The sequence below is a fragment of the Mandrillus leucophaeus genome, unplaced genomic scaffold (genome assembly GCF_000951045.1).
Source record: "Mandrillus leucophaeus isolate KB7577 unplaced genomic scaffold, Mleu.le_1.0 Scaffold375, whole genome shotgun sequence".
NCBI lineage: Eukaryota > Metazoa > Chordata > Mammalia > Primates > Cercopithecidae > Mandrillus > Mandrillus leucophaeus.
The window spans coordinates 2181623-2193469 of NW_012103976.1; the positions used below are offsets into that span (position 1 = coordinate 2181623).

An 11847-nucleotide genomic window follows, 5' to 3' on the forward strand; every position below is an offset into this window, starting at 1 on the left:
CATACAATTATAGGTCCAGATAAATGTAACTGACTTATCTGTTCCTTCCTCATCAATTCCATAACTACTCCCCGTTGAGAACCACATTATGTAACTGTCTGGACTACAACAACACATCCCTTTAAATGTTCTTCTTGCTGCCACAATCTTGCACTGTCAGTACATCCAGAAGGGTCTCAATAAAACAAATCCAATTTTGTCAAATCCCTATTTTTAAATTCTCAATGAATTCACATTGTATGCAAAAAAAAAAGTCCAAACTCCTTGACGGCATATAAGACCTTCAAGAGCTGATGCCTACCGACTTTTCCAGCTTGTTCTTATGCCAAGCTTCCCCTTCCATCCTAGGATCGATCAGGTTACATCAAAATACATGCTGTACTCTGAACATTCCCACCTTTGCAACTCTGCTGTCTCTGTAGAATATGCCACAATAGGAACTATAACCTTTATTGAGGTCATTTGCTTATCTATTGGTCTTCCTCAACATTTCCCAACTTTATCTCTTACAAGTGATCAGAGTCCTAGAACTCATGGGGAATTTTCTACCAGAGAATACATAAAATATTGCCACTTTCCATGGGTTTTTAAAAAAATTATTACTATTTAAATTACTAATATACAGAGAGAAGCATACCAGTGGGTTCTCTAAGTTGGTACACTGAAGGTCTTGGGACTCCTGGCAGTGATTTTAACTGTCAGGTGATAAAAATCTAGCCTGACAGATGATGTAGTAGAGATTGCTGTTTGTATCCCGATGTTCTTTCTCAGCGTTCTTCAAGAAGGAACCACTGAATTTTAACTGGATACATGTTGACAGAATAAAGAGTACCTTTTCCTTGCAGCTAGGTGTGGCCATGTAGTTAAGAGCTAGCCAGTGTCATGTGACCAGAAGTGATATGTACAATTTCCCTTATAGGACAGGGTCATGCCCTTCCAACACTCCCATCCTGATGGCTGGAATACGGACATGAGGGGGTGAACCATCTTGGACCATGTGAAACAGGATAACACCCCAAGGGCAGTACAACAGGAAGACAACAAGCCTGGGTCTCAGATAACTTTGTAGATCAGCACCCACATAAAAGATTGGACTTTTATATGAGAAATCCATTTAAAGATATATAAGGTCTCTCTTGTGTACAACCAACTTATGTGCTAACTAATGTATAAAGTGAGAGAAAACCTCATCCTATGACATATTCTCTGTACTAATAAAGCCTTGAAGACATTGACACTCTGGATCAGGCTGTGCCTTGAGGTGAGAACCATTGCTATTTGCTAGGTTCCCCAAAATTAACAAATAATTTGTCCCTAAAAGAATATTCTTGATTAAGATACGGTGGGTCTGGCCAGGTGCGGTGGCTCACACCTGTAATCCCAGCACTTTGGGAGGCCGAGGTGGATGGATCACGAGGTCAGGAGTTTGAGACTAGCCTGGCCAATATGGTGAAACCCCGTCTCTGCTAAAAAAATTAGCCAGGCATGGTGGCACGCACCTGTAGTCCCAGCTACTCAGGAGGCTGAGGCAGAATTGCTTGAGCCTGGTAGGCAGAGGTGGTAGTGAGCTGAGATCATGCCACTGCACTCCAGCCTGGGTGACAGAGTGAGACTCCCATCTCAAAAAAAAAAAAAAAAAAAAAGATATGGTGGGTCCAAGTAACCAAAATTGCTTTGGCAGTGACAGTGTAAAAGATCTCCATTGAGAGACTCCCCACAGAGTAGGAGAAAATGTCTCAGATATGGAGGGAATAATATGCAACAATATCTGTTCCCTGCCTGCCCTGTGCCTTGGACCATGTTGAGTCCACAAGGGTAAAGTGACAAAGAGAAGCTGTTGGCAAGGGTCTAGGTGACAAAATAGCCCAGAGTTAAGAAAAGGGTATAAAACCTATTGCCTGTAAGGTACTCCTCTAAAATTTGGCAGCTTCTCTGAACAGTACCTTTTTGTTGTTGTTTTTCATTTAAAAACTGTCTTGTATATACTTAATCCACTCTATAGTTCTCAAATAGATTATCAATTAATTCTCTTGGGATTGCTAGTCACCTTTTCTATAATTTTGCCTCCTAATACTTTCTGCTTTATTATATTTGCTATAACAAATATTCTTCTAAAATTAGTTGTAAAGATGAAACAGTGTTGAAGTTTCAAATAGATATGGGAAGTAGAGATGTGATGAAAGGATATTTACATTCTGGTTATCAGATTTTTGGATTTCAAAGACCAGTCGACTTTCTTTTAGTATTTAGGGGACTGATATAAGGCTGAAGAATTTTTACATTTCCAATTTTTGAACAATGAAACAAATCTAGTAGAATAATTTTTATTTTACAACTCATTCATTGTGTTTTATAGTTTTTCACTTCAGCACAAACTGGTAAAATAACATCGGGCAAAGCACTGGTTCCTGGTTTAATGAGCAGGGTTTAACAAATTGATTATATTTTTTGAGTACATTTACTATAGATCCCTTTCAGGTAGATGCACTTTTCCAATCACTTGTTTTCCTATTTATGAAGAGACAATGAACTTTTGCTACTAAGATGTATTTTTAATGAGCCATGGTGCCAATAGTTCGAAACATCTGAACCATGTATTTTGCTTTAAATCCTTATACACAGCCTTCTTGGACAATAATCGTATCACTTACATTTGTATAACACTTGAGTTTCAAAGCTTTCATATACACTACTACACTTTATTCTTTGAAGTTTACATTTTGTTATCCATTCTTCCATTACTCATCATGAGGAAATTAGAATTTCAGAAATGTCAGCTTTGCCTTCATTCTGAGGTACTAATTTTCACATTTCTTTCAGACGGTGAATATATATTATTTCTTTTTTTATTTTTTTCTTTTTATTTTTTTTTGAGATGGAGTCTTGCTCTGTCGCCAGGCTGGAGTGCAGTGGCACGATCTCGGCTCACTGCAACCTCCGCCTTCCGGGTTCAAGTGATTCTCCTGCCTCAGCCTCCTAAGTAGCTGGGACTACGGGCACACGCCACCACGCCCAAGTAATTTTTGTATTTTTAGTAGAGACGGTGTTTCACCTGTTGGCCAGGATGGTCTTGATCTCTTGACCTCGTGATGTGCCCACCTTGGCCTCCCAAAGTGCTGGGATTACAGGCGTGAGCCACCACACCTGGCCATATATTATTTCTTTAGCCCTATTTTGGGAATTACTCCTTCACCCTACAAACATTTGAGCTACGTGTCTTGTGAAAAATGCAAATTTCTTTTTGTAGATATGTTCTTGAGACCTTGTCACAAGAGTTTTTACCCTGGGTGTGTGGATGAACTTCAGAAATGTCATTATACCCTTAAAATTATAAAATTATGAACACAGGCATTTTCCTGAAGAATGGGTCAAAAGTTTTCATCATATTCTCTATTAAGATCCAGGCACCAAAACAGAACAACACTGCTCAACTAAAGGAGGTATGAGGGGCTATTATAATTTAATCCTAAAACTACATTTAAACAAGTTATTTGCTAAATTAGTCTTCTATTTTACCTTTTTGAAAACACCAGTATTACTTACTGTTTGAATTTAAAAGCATATGAAATAAAACTAAATCCTACCAACGGCAGTCCTACAAATGACATTATAGAAAGCATTTGTTAAACAATGTGCTGATTAATTGGAAAACTTAGAAAAGGATTCTTGTCATGAAGATATTTCAGCACTGCAAGTTCACAGCACAGGGAGAATTTTGTACATTTAGCAGAACCACTGAATTAGAAAGTCAGGAAACCTGGGTTCTAGTACCAGTTTTATTTATAACTAACCATGTACAAATCACTTATCTATAAAATAATGGTTAACATCTACTTCTTAATTCACAAATAGATCACAAAACCAAGATCCTTCCCAAGAAAACCTCACTGAAAACCACGACATTCCCACTATTTAGGCTAGGTTTGAACTCAAAGGTTAAGAACTCAAAGGCTGAGAAAGACAAACTGGAGCATTTGTCTTTTATTTACCAGTTGCATACCTTAATTCTGCAGATGGATAATCTGGTTGACATAAGCATTGCCATCTCTCAATTTTTACGAAACAAAAAGCTACCAACAAGAAGTTAAATGGTGAAGAAAAATTTGGCTCAAAAATAACACAACTGAGAAATAGCTTTGTATTAAGTGCAGTACTTATAACAAAATTTAGCTTTAGGTCACTAAAGCACATTTACCCTTTTGAAGAAACATGTATTGCTAGGGCAGGCATCTTCACTAGAAATAACGTTAAACTTGTAGACTGTTCAAATGGCCAATCAAAATGACTAAGAAACGTGATTGTGCGTTTTGTTTGTTCCTTTATCCTTTCTCTTTCCTTTTCGTTCAAAAATTCAGTTCCCCATCCTAGACCAGACTCCTGTCCTCTGCCAGGGTGTAAGAAAAGTTAGCATTCTGTCACTACAGAACATAGAAGAGGAATTAGCATGTTATTGAATAAAGAATCAGGAAGATAATTCTAATTGGGTATAGAAAAATTTATACACCATAAACATCTGTATATGTACACCACTTATCATATATACGTATTGTGACAATCACATGTATTAATAAACCTTCAAAAGGTAAGCACCTATATTTTCTTGTAATTAACAATTTCAGTTTTGTGCAATTTAGTCTATATTTATGGACTTTCCCTTACATATGGTGACAGAGAGACTGAAACATGGTTCACAGAGAAACACAGAACATATACAAATCTCATAATAAAATAACCATGTATACCACTGTTCAGGGAAATATTTTAGAGGAAACATACTTTCACTACTGGCCCCAAACCCCGTTATTCACTTAGGTTCTTCAATGTCAACTTTTAATACAAAAATACCTTCAAGCTGATAAGAACATTCACAGTGACTTACAAAATGGACAATATTCCAATGCTACACAAAACAGTTTTATAATACACAGCTTAAAGTTTTAAAGTTCTTGGCTGGCACTTGATTTTTTTTTTATAGCTGATAGACATGATAACTACTGATCTGAATAAAATACCATTTTTAGCTTATATATATGTTCTAAACCATATTACCTCACAAAACAGTAAAGAATAAATCACTTTCTGATGGAGAATCCTCTAGGACAAACACCAAACCTATACAGCCAAAATATTTTAGGGAGGCAAATAAACATTTTAAGACAAGTCATGACCAGTGGATAAAAATTTGCATTACCCAATTATATGTCTAGGAATTGTTCTTCTGCATCAATAAAGCATGTATTGGGCATAGATTAAAAATACAAACGTAAAAAGCAAGTTACCTTTTTTTTTTGTTTAGAAGGGTGTTTAATTCATGACATTACTAGAATGGGTGTTTTTTGGGAAAGAAAATTGGTCACATATACCAAATACACATTTTATATTCCAAAATAAAAACTGAGATTTATTTTAAAACAGTGGAATCCTGATTTTTATTTACTTATTTTTTACTTTCTGTGAGCTTGTGAGGCCATTCTGCACATTTATCAAAATGAAATCATTATTCAGTAACCTTTATATATATATATACAATTTTTTTTCCTTTGTAGAAAACCAAAATAATTTTACAAACTATATTTAACTTAGAATATAAAGAACTGACTAGTGTAAAATTTTGAAAATCTACCACTTTATTTTGAAGGAAAGTATACATCCTTCAAAACTCCACCAATTCCTAGTCCAGTTTTCTATTGTACAGATTAAAAAGTTAAATTCCTTGTGGCACTAACCAAAACTTAAAAATTAACAGAAGATTGAATTAATTAAAAAAAAAAGCATACTAAGTAATCAAAACAATCCACTGTGCAATGAATATTTGAACAATGAAAAAAACCTACCAAGCATCCCAGTCAATTACATAGTTCTTGCTTCCATATTTTAATTTTGGACTTTCAGGAAGGTATATTATTAAACAGGTCGATTTTGTGGACTGTTTAAACCTTGTAGTATTTCAAAATATTACCCTTTCTAAACCAAATCTGTGGTCCTGGTCAACTTTTTTTTTTCCAAGAAAAAGGATATGTGTTTAAAATACATTCCGTAGCAGTAGAAACATCTTAGTGTCTCAAAATCTATTTACAAAGAACCCTGCTGATCCTGTGCATTTCGCTGAGGTGCTACTTGCACCCAGACTTCATCATCTGAAAAAGAACTTGAACTTCCTGACTCAGAGTCCAGCTCACTGAATCCATCTAAGTCCCATTCAGTACTAGACTCACTCCGTGCATCATCTTCCTCAGTAATAAAACTCTGACCAGGTTCAAGGCAGGAAGGATAAACACGAGCACAAAGGCAAATAAAGCCAGAGTCAAACTGCAAAAGGCCTAACATGGTACCTATATTAATCCACTGATCTTCCCTAGTATCATACTCATACACTGTTACTCGGTTCTTTTTCCATTGTGGGGTTGTAGAAGTGATGAGAAGCAACTTTCGGTCATGATTGACAATCTGGTAGTTGTGGGTCTCTGAATCCAAAGGAATATTACTAATCCGCCTCCATTCTCCCCTAGCTGGGTTGTAGACCTTCATGACCGGGATGTCACAGATACAATAGATTTCATCATTGAAGACACATGCTTCCTGAAAGTCACTGCGTTTAAGAGAAGCACAGTTCAGCCACATATTGTGGCTAGGATCATAGCAGAGCATGCGCTTACTGTTGACAGCATAAAGATAGTTCTGAACCACTATGAGTTCAAAGGAATAGAAGGAATGAGGGACAGGAGCCACCAATGCCCACTGGTTTCTCTGAACACTGTAGCATTCCACTTCCTTCAACTTAACTCCAGTAATAGGGTCTCGCCCCCCCAAAATGTAGATGTAGCCATTGAGATATGCCACATCCATGCCCTCACGACACAGCAAGCGATCTGCAAGTTGCTGCCAACTATTCTGAGCTGGTTTATACACCCAGAGGTCTTTCCTGGGCTGGGCAGCTAGATAGATGTCATGGTCTGGGGAGACACAGACAGCTGAGGAGGTAACAGTCTTAGTGTGAGCAAAGCTGGTCAAAGGTGATGGCATTGTGTAAATGTCCCCTGAGTAAGGGTCATAGCAGAGAAAGGGATCTCTGGGGTGTCCAAAGAAGATCACCATCTCCTTGGCACACATACCCAGTCTCTGGGGTGGATTTTCTGCTGCAGATACAAGAGAGTTGCTGCTGCTACTGCTGCTGCTGCTGCTGTTTGGCACTGGCACCAGAGACTTGTACAACAGGTCACCATAGCGCATCTGCAGGGCCCCTTCAATAACGTCCAGGCAGTACTTCTTCACGATGGGCTTGGTCAGCAGCCCTTCTAAGTAGTCCTGATCTTCTTCAGTGAAGTGCATCCAGCGCACGCACTTGAAGACTTCTGCAGCACTGGGACCCCGCTCCTTGGGAGCAGCCTCCAGCCACTGCACAGCTACATGGCATACAGTCCGCTCACTCTCTATGTCCAGACTATCCAAGCGCAGGACAGCCAGCAGCTGGGCCAGGGTCAGATCTGCTAGAGTCTCTTCCCGAATTGAACCCATTCGGCTGAGCTGCTTGAAGTTCTGAGCTATATAGGACTGGGCCTGAGATCGAAGCTTGTGATGGTCGAAGGCGTCTGCAAACTTGAGGATGGCGGTGCAGTTGGTCAGGTCAAGACGTCGGGCTAAGAAGGAGGCACAGGCTTCCCGCACATACTCCAGTTGCAGCATGTCGGAGGCCGCGTACAGGCGCTGCACATTGGCCTCGCTGAGAGACACACGACCCGTGTAGCAGTAGTCGACCAACACCTCGAAGGACTCGGCGTCCACATCGTGCATGGTCACGCTGGCCTGCTGGCTCTCGTACATGCCACCTGTGAACATGCTCTTGAAGTAGGGACACGCAGCTGCTAGCACGTTGCGGTTGCAGGAAAAGAGGCGACCCGTGCCAGGCCCGCTGCCAGGCGTCACCACCTCGATGGTCACATCACACAGCAGCCGCGCGTCGTAGAAAGACTTGAGCTGTGCCAGCAGGGCTGCAGAATGGGCCGTGTCCTTTAATTCCTCTGGACCCGTGAAAAAGGCCGAAACCGAGGGCTTGGAAATCCTCTTGGGCCGCCTCCCACCGCGGGGGCTGGCGAGGCGGCGAGAGCGCGGGGCGTCTTCCCGGGACTGCATGGTGGAGATGGCGACGGGCGCTGATAGCGAGAAAGGCTGCCGGACCTGGTTCTGGCTCCTCCTCAACCTTCCCTCGCAGACGCTAAGACAAGCCGCGTCCTGGAACAGACTGCGGCACGGGCCGCACTTCTGAATTCAGCCCTATCCCGCGGTGAGGCCTCCCTTTATTGCGTAGACAGTGGCTGACTCACCCTCTCTCACTCCCGCGCCCTTTCTCCGCCTCCGCTCGCCCTCACAGGACCCGCTGGCTTGGAGCCGAGGAAGGCCCCACTGCCGCGCTGGCGATCCCGCTAGGCGCCCAGGAGAACTACCGCTTCCAGGTTGCCTTTCGCGCCCCGAGGCCTGCTGGGGCTCTTGGACGGCCGGGCGGGGACAGAGGGAAAGAAACCGCTTTGCATGTTGGGAGTAGTAGTTTGTGTAATATCGCGAGCTTTCCTTTCGCTGACTGCCCTAACAGAAATTAATTCTGGATATGATGGTGAAGTGACGATGTCTCACTATTGTTGTCCAGGCTGGTCTTGAACTCCTGAGGGCTCAAATTATCCTCCTGTCTCCGCCTCTCAAAGTGCTGGGATTACAGGCGTGAGCCACCGGGCCCTGCCAGTATTTCATAGGGTTTTGTGTGATTGAATGATACGTTACATAGGATACTTAGATACATGTTTTTTTTTGGTTAGAAGAATAATAAAGCGTTACCCCGTGCCTAGAATGTAGCCAATAATTGTTAGATTCTCTTTTATAATTTATGATAAATGAGGCACCCACTAATTTGAAACCGAAAAATTTTTAAAAATTTTTAAATTATTTTAAACCGCAAAATTTTACAAAGAACTTAGTTTTTAATTTTTATTCTTTTGAAAGATTTTGAAGGGCATTAACAATATTTTCAATGTTAAATGATACGTATTGGCCTCGTTTAATAAGGATGTCTTAGACGACTAGGTTGAGGTCCTAAAGAACGGTGTTAATAGATGGCCTCAAATATGCAAATCGGGCATATAAAAATAGATTATTTGCTACTCTCACTAACATTTCATCTCTGGGGAGCAGGAATATTTTCATTAAGCTCCAAATATGAGTGTTTTCAAGTCGTCTAATACAGCCTCTTTCACTGCCATTCCACATATCAATTAACAGATTCTGTAACTGCCTTTATTAAGGAGTTTTAGGGAGTATTTAACTCAAAATATTTCAAGAAACAGACTTTGTTCTGTACAAAAGCACGTGATTCTCAAAATTCAGCATTAGTACATGCCCTGACATTCCTTGAATTAACATACAGTATAGCCTATGCTTTACAAAAGTCTTTTATATTTGCATTGATCAACAGTTAAATCATCAAAATCAAGTATTAGAGATTTGAGGTAGGAAAATAGGGTCCAGAGGCAGGGAACATAAGGCCGATTCACACTTTAGCTATAACAAGAAATACCCTCTCCATAGGGTGTATGCCGAGTAAATGAGTTTGTAACTTTAATTCATTCTCTTCGTTTACATAGGGTATACACCAAGTAACCAGTGGAATCCTCTAGAGGGTATTTAACCTCTAGGAATTCTGTAACAGGGCCCTTGAGCCCCTGTGCTGGGCCTGCGCCCACACTGGAGTGTACTTTCATTTTCAGTACATCTCTGATTTTGTTGTTTCATTCTTTCCTTGCTTTGTTTATGTGTTTCTTCCAATTCTTTGTCCAAAACGCCAAGAACCGGGACACCCTCCACTGGTAACAGATTGACTTTTTCAGATAACTTTTATTACAAAACCAGTGACTGCTCCTGCTGCTAGTTTATGTTACCATAACCCAATAAAGAAAATCATCAGTATTATATGCATGTATGGATAACACATTACAAGAGAAAAACTTTCAAATTGTTTTTCTGTTATCAGCTGAAGATAACTTCAACTTATCAGCTGAAGTCCACTGGAAATCCTCTAGGGTAGACACATTAAATTAAGTCAGCCTCTGGGCTCCAATATCTCCTCTGTAAATAAAAAGAGATGTTAGACATCCCTCAGATACACCAGAGGGAATTAAGTCAGTCATTATTAGTAACAGTGATTGTTTTCTTACTTGCAGTGAACAACCAGCTAGGGAAAAAAGCCTTTTTTCTTTTCTTTTTTTTTTTTTTTGAGATGGGGTCTCACCCTGTCACCCAGGTTGGAGTGCAGTGGCACCATAATAGCTCACTGCAGCCTCGAACTCCAGGGCTCAAGCAATACTTCGGCTTCAGCCTCCCAAGTAGCTAGGACTGTAGATGCATGCCACCATACCCAGTTAATTTTTTAAAAAAAATTATAGATGGGGTCTCACTATCCTGCCAGCCTAGTCTGGCACTCTTCCTGCCTGAGCCTCTAAGTTGCTGCAATTACAGGCATGAGCCACATGACCAGCACGGGAATGGCCATTTTAAAAAACTTCTTAGAATGTTGGTAAAATACACATAACACTAAATTTAACCATTTAAAATTTTTCAGTGTATAGTTCTTTAGCATTAAATATATTCACACGGTTTTGCAACTATCACAAAACTGAAGCTCTGTACCCATTAAACAATAACTCTCTAGTCCCCCACTTCTGGCAACTGCCATTCTACTCTTTGTCTCTATGAATTTGACTACTCTAGGTACCTCATATAGGTAGTGACTGATTTTTACCTTCCTTATATCTCCTCTTACTGCGTTATTTGCCTTAGGTTACCTGTCACACAATTGAAAATATCTATTAGCCACTATTCCCTAAGGTCTAGATCTGTGTGCTGTCCCATAAAACTTGGAAATATTTTATATCTGTGCTGGCTGATACAGTAGCCAGAAGCCACATGTAGCTCTTGAGTACGTGAAATGTGGCTAGTGCAACTGAGGAATTAAATTTAAAATTTTAGAAATACAGCATGATATACCATTGCAATTCAATGAAGAAAGAAAATTCTTTTCAACAAACGTTATTGGAACAACTGGATCAAGAATGTAAGACAAAAAGTTGCCCTTGCCCCTACCTTACACCATAAGCAAAAAATTAATTCAAAATTTCTCTTAATACTAAATGGAAAAGTGGAAACTATAAAGCTTCAAAAAGAAAACATAGGGCCAGGCGGGATGTGATCCCAGCACTTTGGGAGGCCGAGGTGGGAGGATCACGAGGTCAGCAGATTGAGACCATCCTGGCTAACACAGTGAAACCCCATCTCTACTAAAAATTCAAAATAATTAGCCGGGTGTGGTGGCGGGCGCCTGTAGCCCCAGCTACTTGGGAGGCTGAGGCAGGAGAATGGCGTGAACCTGGGAGGCGGAGCTTGCAGTGAGCCGAGATGGTGCCACTGCACTCCAACCTGGGCGACCGAGTGAGACTCTATCTCAAAAAAAAAAAAAAAAAGAAAAGAAAACATAGAAGACTATGGAAGACTATAGCTTTGCGGTTGGCAAAGTTTTCTTGGGACACCAAAAACACAGGTCATTAAAAAAAAGACATAGTGATTTTCAACAAAATTACAAGCTGCTGCCTACGGAAAGGCAGTGAAAACAACAAAAGATAAACCATAGACTGGGAAAAAATATTGGTAACATGTATACCCAGTGACTAATGCAAATTAAATTCACAATGAGAAAACACTGAATACCCAAATGGCTAAACTTAAAAACATCAATGATACTGTATATTGGTGGAGATATGAAGCCATTGGAACTCTCTTATGCTAATAATAGGAGTGTAAATTGGTACA

The 11847-nt window shown here is 40.2% G+C and overlaps 1 protein-coding gene across 1 annotated transcript; it reads right to left on the reverse strand.

The window, feature by feature from the left end:
- Nucleotides 1-3762: 3762 nt before the first annotated feature.
- On the reverse strand, nt 3763-8441 carry KBTBD7 (kelch repeat and BTB (POZ) domain containing 7). Its single transcript, XM_011990258.1, has one exon. It carries the CDS (start codon nt 8128-8130, stop codon nt 6073-6075), a length of 2058 nt encoding a protein of 685 aa, XP_011845648.1. The 5' UTR covers nt 8131-8441; the 3' UTR covers nt 3763-6072.
- Between the last annotated feature and the right edge of the window lie 3406 nt (nt 8442-11847).

Coding starts and splice junctions, on each gene's coding strand:
- KBTBD7 (XM_011990258.1), bottom strand. CDS start 8,130: ATGCAGTCCCGGGAAGACGCCCCGCGCTCTCGCCGCCTCGCCAGCCCC.